This window comes from Telmatherina bonti (genome assembly GCF_933228915.1).
Source record: "Telmatherina bonti genome assembly, chromosome: 21".
Taxonomy (NCBI): Eukaryota; Metazoa; Chordata; class Actinopteri; order Atheriniformes; family Telmatherinidae; genus Telmatherina; species Telmatherina bonti.
In genome coordinates, this window is record NC_136630.1 from 17,784,367 (window position 1) to 17,802,081 (window position 17,715).

The window sequence follows — 17,715 nt, forward strand, 5'->3', positions numbered from 1 at the left end:
GCTGAAAGCTCCCATCCAGTGAATAAGCAAAACCATACTGTTATCTTTTAAGTGGCCTTTAGGCTAGACATGATCCTGACAAACATGCTCAGACTCCATGATACGTCAGATAAGTGGGCAGGATAGAGAAGGACACCGAAATTGTATACATTTTAATACACTTTTCAGATCTTAAAATCCTGAACAATTTCTCACAAAAAGACTGAAATACAAGATATTGGAATGTACGGCATGATAAAGTCTTATGCAACTCATTTTATGGTAACAAATTAGAAAAACGGAAGTTTTTTTGCACCATTTTAAATACGAACTTTTTTTTTTTTTTATTGAACAGTTTTATTTTAGAAAATGTGAGGTACTTCCAGTTAATCTGCCTGAGAACTGTAGTTCCTTTGCTACAAGAACAGAGTTCAGGTTAAACTGTGCAAACATTGTCAAGTTGTATAAACGGGGAAGAGAAAAAAAAAAAACAAAAAAAAAAAAGCAATATTGACCTCTTGCTTATTGTAAATGTAGACAGTGTCAACAGCACTTCAAGGACCTTTACAGAGTGTGTTTATCAAACAGGTATTCTCCCATGGAGCCATGAGCCTCAGATGAAACAAGATGTGTCAGGCTGCCAATGTAATCACCCAGCTTTTTGATGGTATCATGACTGTCGATAAGGAACTCCTGTTCCAGGAAGTCACACAGCTAGGACAGAAAGGGAAAGATTATTTTAACTAAGTGAAGCAGTCTAGATGACAACAATGGTAGTCTGAAAACAAATTGCTTAGACAAAATCTAATGGTGCCATATTTACATGTGCATCATTGTGGGTGCCACCTCTGCGGTGCACATCAAGGATAAATGTGTTGAGGGATTTCTGGTATTCCAGAGAAAAGGACAATGCATCTAGACCTCCCCTCCAGTCCTCTCGGGTTGGTTTCTAAAACAGAATGTTGAACTCAGATCATCTGCACAAATTATTTCAGTCTCTACTTAAATATCTTAAATTATTATAAGGGACATACGGCAATAGTCTGAAGCAAAATTCGGCCTCCTCTCATGTTCTGATATTCCAACAGCTTCTCAGCCTGTTCCCTTTCCTTCACAGAGCGCTCCAGGAAAAAACTGGAGAAATTTGGCAATGCAACATCATCCCTGTCGAAATACATCCCCTACAAGACAAAAAAACAAAAACAAAATAAAAGATGGACTGTACAGACCCACAGAAAGGCAGGCAACATGTAACAGTATAGCTTTGATAACAAAATACATGTATGTTAGCTATAAAATTGTATTTAATTTTTTTTTTTTTAAATGAATTTTTACCAGGGAAAGGTAGGTGTAGGAAGCATTGAGCTTCAGGTTGGCGAGTTTGTTGATGTCCGCTTCGGTTTCCGCATGGAAGTTCTGTTTCACTGTGGACTGCATTTCTATAAGAAAACAATTAATGTTACTACCATTTAAAAAACAAACAAACAAAAAAACAAAAAAAAAAAACCTTTAGTAATTTAGATAAAGCCCTAAAGCACACACGCACGCAGAAAAAGTTTCCATTTTCGTAACTGAAATTGATTATTTTTATACCTTTCTTCCTGAGGAAAACTTGGCTAAAATCGCTTCTGTCAAATCTTTAGTCCAAGGTGACGGCTTGTGATCAAATTCTGCTCGTATCTGCCAGCCTGCCTTCACACAGCCGGTATTTAAGGGCTCAGTCGTGTGTGAGGGAGTGATATAAGGTTAGGTTGGTCGTCTTCAGCATGGCTACCATTAGTACACATCGTTACTAGGCTTGTTAGAAATGCAACTCTGTTAACGGTGGTTAACTTAACTTTAAAATAACTTTAAAATAAACCTACACTAATGCCATGTTAAAAAGTAAGCCTTACCAAGTAATGTTTGAAAGCGCTTGAGAAGCTGAGCTATAAGTTAGTTGATGTGATAGCGTTAGCACTACTGAAACAATGGGTAGCAAGCTAATAACTTACCAACCAACAGTATTTGTGTAAGACTTAAGGTTTAAAAGTATGTTACAAATAAATACAGCAATATTAGTTTATCCAGCCATTTAAATAACAAGACAAATGAAAGAAGGCAAAATTCAGTTTACCTGTAACTTCTCGAAAAAGCAGACTTGTTTACAATTCACCGCCATACGCACGTCTTCTTCCTTTTATAGGTTGAGGTAACCTAGCAACTAAAGCTCATTACTGCCCTCTACTGTTAATCTTCTCTTGATGGTGTACTGTGCGCCGACCCGTCTATAATATTTTTTTTACTTAATTTATTACCACACCTACTTTATTCAAGTAATGATCACACAGGGGACTAAAATCCCAAAAGCAGTGAATTTCTAAATAGGATATATGCTCCAAAGGAGAGACTGTCATGCTTCCAGGTTTTCATGCAAGTGACTCATTTTTCCACAGAATGAGATTGAATCTCTGCTTTCTAACTATTTTTTTTTCTGTGAGTGTTTTCCAGACACAGTCTCCTACTAAGCACCCAAATGTCTGAGTTATGATCCATCCTCCATTCTTACTTATTTTTGCCTTGTTATCTGGTGTCTTCACCAGTGATTGTACATTACCTACAAATAACCATAGAATTTTTCTTTTAACCCAATAACCCAATGGAACTCAGTGCTCAGTGTATTTCAAGGTTTCTACAGGCTGTGAGAATGAAGATAGAAAACTAAAAAACCAGATGCATCATGCTAAATTTGATAGTAACAGCAAAGTACTAGTACTGAAATACCATAAAAACCAAATTGTTATAGAGGCAAATGTCCCCTTCATAAAAGTTGTTGCTCAGTGTGAAGGTTTAATCAATAAGCTTTGTAAAAGGAAGACAGGTTATATTAATGATCAAACAGAGAAGGTCATAATTTTGTTTAATAGCACCATAATAACACTGAAAGATGAGGAAAACCACTGGACATATTTATAAATGCTACTTCCCTCATGATTCCTATAGCAGCAGGATGTGTTTTCTATTGCATATCAGCACTTTTATTAAGGTCCACTTATAACACCATAAACAGTGGTGTGACTTGTGTTCTGCCTGTGATAGTTTCTGTTTTCACAGTTCCTTATAGGTCTTGACCACAAAAAAAGCTATAAATACCTTTTCTTACTGAAATAGTGCACAAAACAGCAAATACACCGCCCTCTAAAAATCACTCTACACAGTGATTTCAACAAAGATGCCATTAGATTAATAATTTCAAAGGTCTGAAATGATAAAACTAATACTTGTTTTAAATTATATTTGAAATCGGACCACGTGTTTATACTGTGGATGAAAAATTTGCTGTCTTTTATTTACCATCATAAAGGTATACAGACAGTTACCAGCATGACCCGGGCAGTTTCAGTAGATATAAAGCAATAGCCAACAATAAACATTTAAAACAGGCAAGTTTTCTGGATTGACATACCTTTGACAAGTGGTATACTCTGACCGTTAACAGGGAAGTAACAGGCGGGGCAAAGGTCTGTGTGCATATACAAGACCTGAAAGGAGAAGTAGCGATTTACTTAGTCACTTGGCAATATGAGAAGGGATCAGAGGTTACAGAAGGAGGACATGATTAGGAATTAAAAGTCAACACCTCTGGGATAAAGATAATATTGGACTACTACACTCCTGGCTTGGACATATTTGTTTGTTTTATCAACATACCAGTGGCAGCATCAAAAATAGAGAGCTGAAGTTCACCTTGGGATATCAAAGTCGTTTAATATCTATGTAGTATGTGTGTTGGTTAACAATCTGTTGAGATGATGAAGCTCTTGTTTTTCAAACCCATGTCAGACGTCTTGTTGCTGTTTGTTTTCTTGAGTGTACTGTGGGTAAGTAGTTTTGAGCTTTTATACATTGGTTATGATCAATTTATGTAACTGTACTCAGAAAGAAAAAATGCTGTCAAAAGCTTGGTCGTGTGAAATTCACAACGAAGATAAGACAGGGAAGCACGTTCTCTCGAGAATTAGTATGGACAGAAAGCAGCAGCAAAATCAGTGAAAAGCAAAGATAGAAAGAAACTAGATCATGGACTTTTTAGGATGGCGAAATTTATTTTTCCAAGGTTGCAGTAATCTAATTCTCACCCACTTCCTTTTGAAGAACAAAGCTTGATTAGGGAAAACTTAATAAGTGAGCAATATCTTAAATACTTTTAAAAAATATGTATGGTTTAGTATAGTTTTCAGGATTTTTATAAATACATTTTTCATTGTTACATGAAGCACATGAAGGACATAAAGGTATTTTTAGTAACTAGTGTGCACACACTGATAGCCTACTTGATAAAGGTGAGTTGATTTCATGTAAAACTAAAAGGCTGGTTACAGTTGTTTTATACATTTTCTTCTTTTTTTTTTTTTTTTTTTTTTTTTTTTACATAGTTTTCTTTTTGGTTTGGTTGGTTTAGGTGCACTTATATTTACTGTAAAAATCTGTTTATTAAATATCTGTATATTTACTGAAAATATCTGTTTAGATATTTTCTATATCATAGAAAATATCAAATTTTCTACTAAATTAGAAATTATATATTTAGTAGAACATCTAAATGGTCATATTTTTTAGCACCTGTTCCTTGTAAATTTATTCTGGAAAATATAAAAATAAGTTAAGTTTGCATCATTGTGGGACACTGAGAGATTTTTTTTTTAATGTATTTTTTCTTCTTTTAGAATACCAGTGACAGTCAAATAGCAACAGTCACAAAACAATCTCCTAATATAACAACACAACTACGTAAGTATGAACAGCTTGTCATTTGGGTTTGACACTGGTTTAATTGACTATCATGTGCCATTAATTTCTCATGGGAAATTGTACCACTTCAAAGATGTGCTTTTATTTTAGTATGACTGAATAATGACAAGTTAAAAAACTATATACTATAAACTGTGGTTGCTTGATATTCTTAAAAGTAGCACTCCAAAATTTTTTTTCCATATTATAATAATTAAGTTTAAAAGTCATACAATCACTTTATGAACTGCATGTAAAGTTTTCCAACTCTGTCCTCATATACAAACATCATCTTTGTTCTTAATAACACAAAAGTTTAAATCAAACTTAAGGAACAAACAAATACAAAATCTATTAGAAATATACTACTACATCATTCAAAGTCATTTTATGATTTTGGTTTTTTAACTGAATCTGTGGTGTCGTCTGTTCTTCTTCTCCAGTTCCAGAAAATGTGAAAAACGTTTATGTGGTAACACAGAATGAAACCAGTATAACTTTAATGTGGGAGAATGTCTCAAGTTACATCCTAGCATATGATGACAAAAATATTGAAGTCAGTGCAAATCAAGAAAGTGGATCAGTACATCAAGTGGTCTCTCCTCTGAATTCTGGGACAAATTACAGTTTCACTCTCATCACTGTGTTTGGAGAACTCAACAGCACTGGATTCTCGTTTTTTGCTGTGACAGGTAGGTGATCCATGAATCTGTGTTTGCAAGAGTTTTCATTTCGATGCAGAATTCGCCAGACAAATGGTTATATATGCTATGCTGTTGGTGAGGTCATTCCTTTCTGACTGGAAAACAGGGATTTAGGCATTTCACTCAAACAGCTGTCCTCGTCCAGTCCCAGAGAATGTTGATAAGGTTGATTTGGTGACACAGAATAAAACCAGGATAACCATGAAAAAGGGCAGATTTAGCAGTCTCTAAACATCCTGACATAAAATGGAAAAGGAGAGGATGTTACTATAGAACAAAGAGGCAAATCAGTACAACATGTGGTCTCTCCTCTGAGTGTCGAGACAAATTACAGTTTCATTCTTGTCACTGTGTTTGAGGAACTCAACAACACCGGTGCTTTTTTTCTGCTGTGACAGGTCAGTGATGCATGAATCTGTTTGCATCATGCCCTGTATGCCCCTGAAGTGGAATGGAATGAGTGAAAATAGAAAAATGGATGAAGAGAGAGATTTCCTGTCATTCATTGATCATATTTTCAGTTGCTTTCTGTATTGTCACTAACCTGCACTTCATATTGCATGGATGTTGCAACATACTGAAAGAGAACCATGAAACAATAGTTTAATTCTGCTCTCCCAGCATGGCTGAATCAGATAAAAGCAACAAAAGGCAACATTAAAGTGTTATTAATCTGCTTTCAGGGATTTCACTGAATTAACTCTGTGTTCTCTGTCCTCCTCCAGCACCAGAAAATGTTAAAAGTGTTAGTGTACTGGCCCGGAATGAAACCAGTATAACTCTGAAGTGGGACAAGGTTGAGAACATCTCTACATACATCCTGGAATATGATGGCACAGTGATGGAGGTCAATGCAACTCAGGAGGACGAAACTGTACAACATGTGGTCTCTTCTCTGACTGCTGGTACAGAGTACAGTTTCACTCTCTTCACTGTGTTTGGGGAAGTCAACAGCTCTGGATACTCCTTCCCTGCTGTGACAGGTAGGTGATGCATGAATATTTTTTGGCACCAGTTTTCATTTCAAAACAGAGTTTACCAGACCAATCCTCTATAGGAGGTGTTTGACTGTCAAAGTGAGAGACTGTTGAATAAAATGTTAATTTGTTAAAATAATAAGAATACAGACAAATATTTTAACTAATATATCCTGTGATTCAATGATGACATGTGCTGGGTTCAACCTGGCTTTCACCTAATAGCTGCCGGGATGTGCTCTAGACTCTGTAAGTCACTGAAGTGGAATGGAATAAGCAGAAATAGAAGATTGATGAATATCCAGTCATTCATACATCACAATTTCAGTTTTTTTTTTTGTAGCGTCACTAACCTGCACTTCATAATGCATAGATCTAGCAACATCCTGAAAGAGAACCATGAAATGATATATAGTTTGATGTTTTATTCAATTTAACTGTAAAACAGATGTTAAATCTGCTCTCTTTGCATGTCTGAATTAGACAAAAGCAACAAAAGGCAACATTAAAGTGTGCTATTAATTTGCTTTCAGATTTTCAGTGAGTTATTTTACTGAAGGTACCCTGTGTTCTCTGTCCTCCTCCAGCACCAGAAAATGTTAAAGAGGTTGAATGGGAGGCACTGAATGAAAACAGTATATCTTTGAAGTGGGACAAGGTTAAGAACATCTCTGCATACATCCTGGAATATGATGGCACAGTGATAAATGTCAATGCAGCTCAGGAAGACGAAACTGTACAACATGTGGTCTCCTCTCTGACTGCTGGTACAGAGTACAGTTTCACTCTCTTCGCTGTGTTTGGGGGCGTCAACAGCTCTGGATACTCCTTCTCTGCTGTGACAGGTAGGTGATGCATGAGTACTTATTGGCACCAGTTATAATTTAAAACAGAGTTTACTAATTCAATTCAATTCAATTCAATTCAATTCAATTCAATTCAGTTCAATTCAATTCAATTCAATTCAATTCAATTCAGTTCAATTCAATTCAATTCAATTCAATTCAATTCAATTAAATTCAATTCAACTTTAGTTTATTCCATGTTGTCTAATAATTTTGCCTAAAGGGAGCATATATAGCGTTAAGAGTATTGATCCAAGTACAGAACCTTGAGGATCTCCATTACTTACCGTAGTTCGTGAGTAGGACTTGTCATTTAAATGAACAAACTGAAGTCTAGCAGATAAATATGATTTAAACCAGCTTAATGCTGTACCTGTAATTCCAATCACCTGTTCTATTCTTTGTAACTTTGTACCAGACAAATCCTCTATAGGAGGTATTTGACGCACTTCATAATGCATGGACGTAGCAACATCCTGAAAGAGAACCATGACATGATATATAGTTTGATGTTTTATTCAATTTAACTGTAGAACAGATGTTAAATCTGCTCTCCTTGCATGTCTGAATCAGATAAAACCAACATTAAAGTGTGCTACTAATCTGCTTTCAGATTTTCAGTGAGTTATTTTACTGAATTAACTCTGTGTTCTCTGTCCTCCAGCACCAGAAAATGTTAAAAGTGTTAGTGTACTGGCCCGGAATGAAACCAGCATAACTCTGAAGTGGGACAAGGTTAGGACCATCTTAACATACATCCTGGAATATGATGGCACAGTGATGGAGGTCAATGCAACTCAGGAGGACGAAGCTGTACAACATGTGGTCTCCTCTCTGACTGCTGGTACAGAGTACAGTTTCACTCTCTTCACTGTGTTTGGGGGAGTCAACAGCTCTGGATACTCCTTCTCTGCTGTGACGGGTAGGTGATGCATGAATATTTTTTGGCACCAGTTTTCGTTTAAAAACAAAAGTTGCCAAACAAATACTCCATAAGAGGTATTTGACTGTCATGGTGAGAGATTGTTGAATAAAATGTTGATTTATTGAAAAAGAAGGACTACAGACAAATAGTTTAACTAATATATTCTGTGATTTAATGATGAGATGTACCAGGTTTGACCTGGCTTTCGCCTGATAGCAGCTGGGATGTGTTCTAGACTCTGTATTTCCCTGAAGTGGAATGGAATAAGCGGAAATAGAAGATGAGTGAGGAGATAGATATCCTGTCATTCATACATCACAATTTCAGTTTTATTTTCATATTGTCAACCCTGCACTTCATAATGCATGGACGTAGCAACATCCTGAAAGAGAACCATGACATGATATATAGTTTGATGTTTTATTCAATTTAACTGTAGAACAGATGTTAAATCTGCTCTCCTTGCATGTCTGAATCAGATAAAACCAACATTAAAGTGTGCTACTAATCTGCTTTCAGATTTTCAGTGAGTTATTTTACTGAATTAACTCTGTGTTCTCTGTCCTCCTCCAGCACCAGAAAATGTTAAAAGTGTTAGTGTACTGGCCCAGAATGAAACCAGTATAACTCTGAAGTGGGACAAGGTTGAGAACATCTCTACATACATCCTGGAATATGATGGCACAGTGATGGAGGTCAATGCAACTCAGGAGGACGAAGCTGTACAACATGTGGTCTCCTCTCTGACTGCTGGTACAGAGTACAGTTTCACTCTCTTCACTGTGTTTGGGGAAGTCAACAGCTCTGGATACTCCTTCTCTGCTGTGACGGGTAGGTGATGCATGAATATTTTTTGGCACCAGTTTTCATTTAAAAACAAAAGTTGCCAAACAAATACTCCATAAGAGGTATTTGACTGTCATGGTGAGAGATTGTTGAATAAAATGTTGATTTATTGAAAAAGAAGGACTACAGACAAATAGTTTAACTAATATATTCTGTGATTTAATGATGAGATGTACCAGGTTTGACCTGGCTTTCGCCTGATAGCAGCTGGGATGTGTTCTAGACTCTGTATTTCCCTGAAGTGGAATGGAATAAGCGGAAATAGAAGATGAGTGAGGAGACAGATATCCTGTCATTCATACATCACAATTTCAGTTTTATTTTCATATTGTCAACCCTGCACTTCATAATGCATGGACGTAGCAACATCCTGAAAGAGAACCATGACATGATATATAGTTTGATGTTTTATTCAATTTAACTGTAGAACAGATGTTAAATCTGCTCTCCTTGCATGTCTGAATCAGATAAAACCAACATTAAAGTGTGCTACTAATCTGCTTTCAGATTTTCAGTGAGTTATTTTACTGAATTAACTCTGTGTTCTCTGTCCTCCTCCAGCACCAGAAAATGTTAAAAGTGTTAGTGTACTGGCCCAGAATGAAACCAGTATAACTCTGAAGTGGGACAAGGTTGAGAACATCTCTACATACATCCTGGAATATGATGGCACAGTGATGGAGGTCAATGCAACTCAGGAGGACGAAGCTGTACAACATGTGGTCTCCTCTCTGACTGCTGGTACAGAGTACAGTTTCACTGTCTTCACTGTGTTTCGGGGAGTCAACAGCTCTGGATACTCCTTCTCTGCTGTGACGGGTATGCTTTCAGTTTCATTCTGACACAAAATCCACCAGATTAATTGCTATATTTCAGTACCCCATAACAGAAATGCTTATTTCTTGATTGAAAGAGTGAGCTAAATGAAAACAAACAAACAAACAAAAAACAAAACAAGTAATCTTTTCAACAACTGCAACAATCGTATATAAATAAAGATATTATGATGCTCTGTGTATGTTTGCCTAACTGTTCTCCATAACTTAGGACAATTGAAGTCTCACCCATGTGGAAAAGCTAAAACAATATTAAATTTAATCTCTTTTTATTTTCAGCAATTTAAAAGATTTGTTGATGATATAGTTTGGTGGGATTCCACGGGACTTAAGCAAAGGCACTTCATAGTGCTCTTGGTATCTGTTCACACTTTTTAAAAGTTAAGTCTCTGACACTGAATTTCTGCCCTCCTCCAGCACCAGAAAATGTTAAAGAGGTTGAATGGGAGGCACTGAATGAAACCAGTGTAACTCTGGAGTGGAACAAGGTTAAGAACATCCTAACATACATCCTGGAATATAATGGCAGAGTGATGGATGTCAATGCAACTCAGGAAAATGAAGCTGTACGACGTGTGGTCTCTTCTCTGACTGCTGGTACAAAGTACAATTTCAATCTCTTCACTGTGTTTGGGGGCGTCAACAGCACTGGACACTCTTTCTCTGCTGTGACAGGTAAGGGATCCACAGATTTTTGTTTTCAGTCATCCATTGATTTAGATAACATTATTCTAGACCAGGTTTCCAATAAGAAAATTATTCTTTGTTTTTTCACATTTTGTTTATGATTAGATAAAGTATTGACTCGTTGTTTTGTTGGGTACATGCTCAATGAACTAATGCATAAGGAAACTTTATATGCATGGGGTGAAAAAGTGGCATACTAATCTCAAACTTGCATTATATTGACATTGTGAATAATTTGGTTAAAACAAGAAAGGTTTTGTCACCTGATGTTTTTTATTACTTATAAACTACTGGAATTTACCAAAGCTGATTATTTGTTTGACATAGAACACACGACAAAGTAAAACAAATTTAACTTTTTGTTTTGATCATCATGCAGGGTATTAGAATAAGCCATTTTCTCAGTATGATTTACACTTTAGTTCTTTGCTACACTTAAAAGTTCATTGTTTGGCAAGATGAACTAAGAAGGACACCTGTAGGGGTGTCACTTGCAAATCCAGTTAATTCTTTGCTTCTGATAGACTTGCATCAGAGCTCTATTATAATATATTTTCTGTTCAACTTGCAAAAAGTTGTGCTCATGTAAGTTTTCTTTTCTTCTCCTCAGTTCCTACAATGGTGTCTTCAGTCAGTGTGACTGAACGCTTTGCAACCAGGATAGTTCTTGTCTGGGAGAGTGTCAATGCCGGCTGGGAATACAAACTTGAAATTAATGCCAGTGATGCTTCTATCAACCCAACCAGATCATCAAATACTGTGTCATATAAAGTCTTAAATCTCAGTCCTGGAACATTGTATGCATTCAGCGTTATCACACAGTTCTCCGGAGTCAACAGCAGTGCTTTTAACTCGACCACAGTTACAAGTATGTAAACTGGCTTTCTCTCAGACAGACTCCTAAAATGTGCTCAAATAAGTATGGAAGTTTATTGAATGAGGCAGAAGCTTACAGGATGTTAATGTTTCTTTAAAATAATTTTCCCATTCTTTTCAGGTATAGATTGTGCCGCAGTAAGCTGGCATGTTACTAACTCGTCAATCCAAGGAACAATTGAAGGCTTGTTTTCAAACGCAACAGCCACTTATGAATCAAATGTTCATGTCAGTCCAGGAGGCGCAAACGTGTCATTTACTGGACTCTACCCTGGTGCAACCTATAAAATATCTCTTAAATATGAAATGTCTTCCACATCGTTGCTGCAGTGTGAACACATGCTGACACTCTGTGAGTATTTTTTTGTTGCAACTATGAAATTGTGTTTGTTTTGCCACAGAAATTTGAAATATTTCTTAAACTTTAGTTCATGATTAAAGATTTCAAAACATTTAGACATACTGGTACCTGAAGCTACTCTTGAAATTTGTTTAGTGTAGTTTTTGTGCCATATAATGAGTTTAAAGGAGAACTTTAGACATTTTACACATTATACACAGAAGTACTGGACTTTAAATCATTCTGCAGTGTTAAATCACAACTGTTTTTGTTTGTTTGTTTTTTTGTTTTTTAAAAATTATGCTCCATTATTGTCAGTAGTGTTGCAATGTGTAAAAATTTAGTTGCTTAAACCCTTGAAAAAATATTTATTAAAGTTTATTTTTAAAAAAAATGTTCAAAGACACGGGAAGTTTTTGAAAAGGAAAATTAAGAAAATATGTTTTAAAAAAGAACAAAATAAACACTTTATAAAGAATTGTCATAGTTTGAATAGTTTTAACCTTTTTTTTTTTTTTTTTTTGGTGTGTGGGTCATGCAGTTCCTCCTCTTTTAAGTGCTCACTGTGACTTCTGGGCATCTGGTTATTCTGCCCGCATTGTCTGGAATAAACCAAATGGTGTGTGGACAAATGTGGAGGTGAATGTGACTGGGACAATGCACACTGTTGATGGAAAAGAGGACCACCTTATCATAAATGGACTCCAGCCTGCAAAAAAATACAAAGTGTCTTTGGCTTCAGTCTCTGGGACAGAAAGGAAGTCTGAACCATTTGTTTTTTTCTGTCTTACTGATCAGAGGGGTGAGTAAAAGTTACTTATCTTCATCACGGGGTTGCTTGCTTCAATTATTTTTCTTGTGGGATGGCAAGATTCAACTAGATGATGTTTCTGTTGTGCTTAAAAGCCCCATTCTTCTTTTTTTTTTAAATATACCTTATTAATGGGTATAAAAGATTTCATTAGTATATTCTTCTTGCAGGAGTTATTGCAGGGTCATTTTTTGCTGTTTTGCTTTTTGGTATCCTGATCTGTGTGGCTGTCTTCATTTTCCTTAAACGACCAGATATTATCAGGTCAGTGCCCCTTAAGGTACAGAACGCTATTTAGATCTCTCCCAGATTAAACCTAACAGATCTAATCAGTGTTTTTCCTTTCCACAGAAGAAAAAAATCATTCATTGGTGGATCCAAACTACCAAGTGCAAAGGAGAAGTAAGTTTCATCATGTCCTCCAATTTTCAGTTGCAATTTCACTCTGGGTTAATCAGCACTTTAATTTAATTTTATTTCAATGCCAAGCTGTCAGTCACTCATCAGTACAAATCACACATGTGAAATGCACCATATATAAGATTAAAGTATTAGTCCACTGTAATTTAAATATGCAAACCACATTTTGTTGCACTCCATTAGGAAAAAGTGACACAAATTCTATTTGACTCTTGCTATGTTTTTTTTTCTGCACTTTTTTTTTTTTTTAGGGTTATTTCTGTCGCTAAGTTTCCTGACCACTTCAATCAGTTAAGTTTGGATGAAAACAGAGGTTTCAGCCAAGAATATGAGGTACACAATCATTAAAATAACATTATGCTGTTTGCCATTTCTCTTTGTATAATTTCATGACATGACTTTGACCACTTCCATGTAGGATCTCGCTTCTGTTGGCACCGAGCAGACACACAAAGTAGCTACCTTGCCTGACAACAGAGTGAAGAACCGTTTCACAAACGTCTTGCCATGTGAGCATGTCCTCTTGCACCATGCTGCTTAGATCAGTAATGTCTGGCTGTGGGTGTTTATGGTTATTTCTTGTAATTCTACTTCCTTTTGTTGCACTGCAGTTGAACTATTTTTTTATTTTCTCATGCTAGATGACTGGTGTCGGGTAAAGCTAAATACATCAAGTCCCAGTGAGATCTTAGACTATATAAATGCCAGTTACATGCCTGTAAGTATTGCTTTATTGCTAGCAATCATTCATGAGAATGTTTCTGTAGCTGTGGCACACTGACTTAATAAAGGGATTTAACTGGTACAGAACTGGATCTATAACTTTGAACTGAGCAATGTAAGACATAAAAACATGAAGAAATAACTTTGCCTTCTGTCTTCAGGGCTACAACAGCAAGAGAGAGTACATCGCTACACAGGGTCCCCTCCCTTCCACAGTCAACGATTTCTGGAGAATGATTTGGGAACAAAGAGTGAACGGTATCGTCATGGTAACTAACTGTGCTGAAGCAGGGCGGGTAAGTTTTTGGGAGATTTTTTAATGTTTTATTGACAGAATTGAAAGGAATATATGTGAAAGATTTGCTGTTCTAGCTAATGCGTTGTGGGATAGAAGAAGTTTTACATGTTTTGCTTTTTGTTTAGACCAAATGTGAACAATACTGGCCAGGAGACCGCAATCCGTGCTCATATGGAGAGCTGTTGGTCACCGTCAGGTCTGAGAAACAGGAGCCGAGCTGGACACTGAGGGAGTTTGAAGTGAAAAATGTACAAAAACTCTTTTCAAACATTTACATTAAAACACTGAACTGTGTAGGGAAGGAAGACAATTATAATGATTGCTTGATATTATTTATCAATAGCCGCATTGTGGAGCTGCTATAACTAAATTCCTGTGCTTATATCATCTCTTTTTACAGAAAAACACCTCAGAGGAACGCACAGTAATGCATTTCCACTTCATTGCCTGGCCTGATCATGGAGTCCCACAGGACACTCAAGTCCTGATCCAGTTCCGAGGGCTGGTGAGACAGCACATACAGAGAGAAAGGACGAAAACGCCAACTGTGGTTCACTGCAGGTACAGAATAAAAGTTTGCATTTCATATGGAGTTCAAGGACATTAAACCATTCCCACCATTAGAAAAAGATTTAATTGGCTGAGAAGGTAGGTAAAGATTAAAATTGTTTCCTTGTGTTGTTACATCATTAATAGCCTGTTTGCAGCAATATTGTCTTAACTTGTAAACTAAAAGGCCATCATGAGGCAGAAATGGTGTTACTCTGATACACATGATTCTTGACATTTTAGTGATGGCTTTACGTGTGTGCCACAGTCCCCCCCAATGCCTAGTAACCCCAAAAGCATCTGAACCATTAACAGACCTCAGGTCAGATAGCTCCTGTAATGGAAACATGTGAAAACATAGTTGGCTCAGAAAGCTTCAGAGATTATTAACATTTTGATGCATACTTTTGGCCGAGGAGACACAATACAGCAGGACAGGATGCTTCACCGCGCTCCTCTGCTAAGTCATCTGTCCTCAGACTATTATACTCAGATATAAACAAAATGCTCTACAAATGCAAGATTACTGACCATGCTCCTTCCTTCAGATTAGTTCCTGTAATGTTTAATAATATGAGCATTACTGCAAAGATCATTCCTATTAATAAAACCACTTTAAATAGCAGAGTCCAGCTCACATGTATCAAATACCACATGTCGGATGTAATATGTAGTAGTAGGAAGTATGCAGTATGACGTTTATTGTCAGGTGCCAATTTTAGAACAGATTAAGTGAAATAAAATAAACAAGGACACAAAATAGTTAATCTTTTAGTTGTATAAATGCAAACAGACATGACAATTCTGCAATGTATTTCTGGTAGTGTCATATTTAGCAATCTTCTTCATGTGATACTTTAATGTCTTGCCTGGATGAGCCCCCCAAGTGCACTAAAGCAAAAAACTGGACTTGTATGTTGCAGGAAATTAATGCCTTAGAGGGGACAAAACAATACTCTTTAAATACCACCCTGCAGCAGCATGTCAAATGCACAAACTGCAGGCTAAGTCAACTGTGTGTCTGACAGTTTTTTGAAAGCAAGAACTACATGCTGATGACCCCTGTGGTGTGTTGTTTTCTCCATTAGTGCTGGTGTGGGGCGAACAGGCACCATCATCGCCTTGGATGTGCTGCTTCAACAGTTAGAGAAAGAACAGGCAGTTGGCATCAATGCCTTTGTGCACAAGATGAGACTGAACCGACCACACATGGTGCAGACAGAGGTAAAAATGTTTTTCCAAAAACGTTTTTTTTTTTTTTTTTTTTTTTAAATGGTATATGAAATATTCTGAGCCGTCAGTGTTTTACCTGCAGTAGACAGCTAACTGTTCTCAGAATGGAGAATTAAGGAGAAAAATTGAGGAACTATGAGCTACCCAGGCCACAGAAACAACTCAGACCTAACACAATTCTGTGGTTTGAGCAAATGTACTTTATATTGAATTTAATACTGCATCAACTTTGCATCAGACAGCATACTTTGTCATTTTTCTCTCAGATGGGGAATGTCCATATTGCTGTGCTTCATTTAATTTACGATGACATTGCATTGCGTGTTTACAATATTAAGCCAAGTCCATCAGGAGTTGTTTCAGACCTGTTGGATTGCTCACTATGCACATAATTTTTTTCTGAGATTTCTTAAAGTTGGAAGTTTGGGTAGTTTTCAGTAATGCAGGACACTGCAGGACACAATATGCATAGTAGAATGGCTGTTCTTTGGTTAGAAACGAACTGCTAAACGAACACTGTATGAAAAAAAATCTTTGTATTTATTGTTTGGATGAACTGCTATTAAGGAGTTAAATTATTTTATATGGGAAAAACAAACTACTCTGTGGCCCCTTGTGAGTGGGTTTTTAGCTAACTTCCCTGATAGAATTCCTCTAGGATTTGCTGTAATAACACTGCTCTGACTCTCATCTACTGCAAACAGATTAGAAAACACTTAAAAAAAACACTTGAAATGAAAAATCAAACTAAGTTGTTCCAGGCTGATTTACCAGGGTTTTTTTTTAATAGATTTTTTTTGTTTCAGTACCCATTTCTTAAAAACCATTTTTAGACAGTTTGCATACAATGCAAGCACTTTCATCATCATATATAATGTATATCAGATATGCATGGATGTCCATGTGATTTCTCAATTTTATCCTTACAACCTAAAACATGAGTTTTCTGTGGCTGAATTTGAGTTCTAACAGCATGTTGAAATTGACAGCATATTTAACATGACCTTAATCAGCTCTTTGATATTAATTCATTTTCCTGATATTTATTCACACCAGTATATAAACATCTCTTCCATTCATAACAGCAGAACACTTCCTGTCATATTAAAAACCTGCAGTCTGTGCCATTGGCATACACTAAATTTCTCAGCCTTTTTGTTAATGTGAACAATTTTAATCTTAGTGATGAATTATGGATGCAAACTATAGACCGTCTTTTTACATTCAGTCTATGATGCAAACACACGTTTGGACAGCATTGTTCTAAAACTGTCACTTCTGTGGCAATTCTGCAAACAATGTGGAGCCAACTACTGTAGACGCCATACTGCATCCAGAGTTATGAATTTCAAATAACCCGAACTGTTCACTTTTCTTTTCAGTCCCAGTATGTTTTCCTGCACCAGTGCATCATGGACAGTCTGCAGCCAAGCATGAAGACTGACGAGCACATATACGAGAACACTGACATGATTTACGCCAACGCCACTGCCCTCCAAGAGCTCCGTTGATACAAGGCATGTGCCTACCAAGTGTCGACCTGCACTCAAGTCTGTAATGCACTTAACACTGTTATATACCAAATATTAAAATATGGTTTCAGCATGTGCATAGCCCTTTTGATTTTATTTAACTTGGTACATTTTTGTTCGTCTCATCTGCCAAATGCTTGTTGTCATAATTATTATAATGAAGAAACTACACTCCATATGACCAGAGAATGTAACAGGATTTATCAATATTTACTGTAAGTAGGAAAGAATTATTTGTACAGGAAATAAAATATGTTCTTTTAAAACTAATATCTCTGTGCTTTCTGAAATTTCCAAATAAAATACAACAAAAAAAACCCCGAAAATCACTGTGCAACCATATGTACATTTTGCTGTCAGACTG

The 17,715-nt window shown here is 36.5% G+C and overlaps 2 protein-coding genes across 2 annotated transcripts; one reads left to right on the forward strand and one right to left on the reverse strand.

Moving 5' to 3' along the window:
• Positions 1-285: 285 nt before the first annotated feature.
• Positions 286-2,157, reverse strand: LOC306771761 (ferritin, lower subunit). Its single transcript, XM_079261063.1, has 5 exons — positions 2,096-2,157; positions 1,315-1,418; positions 1,014-1,160; positions 803-928; positions 286-693 (listed from the first exon to the last, which is right to left on the reverse strand). The coding sequence occupies exons 2-5, from the start codon at positions 1,414-1,416 to the stop codon at positions 544-546; spliced, it is 525 nt and encodes a 174-aa protein (XP_079117189.1). The 5' UTR covers positions 1,417-1,418; positions 2,096-2,157; the 3' UTR covers positions 286-543.
• Positions 2,158-5,251: 3,094 nt separating this feature from the next.
• On the forward strand, positions 5,252-17,663 carry LOC306771405 (receptor-type tyrosine-protein phosphatase H-like; the record flags this gene model as incomplete). The annotated part of the gene is made up of 19 exons (XM_079260571.1): positions 5,252-5,441; positions 6,179-6,436; positions 7,018-7,275; positions 7,940-8,197; positions 8,774-9,031; positions 9,608-9,865; positions 10,300-10,557; positions 11,180-11,437; positions 11,567-11,797; positions 12,327-12,587; positions 12,767-12,860; positions 13,268-13,349; positions 13,435-13,525; positions 13,658-13,734; positions 13,901-14,035; positions 14,163-14,285; positions 14,438-14,598; positions 15,675-15,810; positions 17,202-17,663. The coding sequence occupies 19 exons, from the start codon at positions 5,252-5,254 to the stop codon at positions 17,328-17,330; spliced, it is 3,516 nt and encodes a 1,171-aa protein (XP_079116697.1). The 3' UTR covers positions 17,331-17,663.
• Between the last annotated feature and the right edge of the window lie 52 nt (positions 17,664-17,715).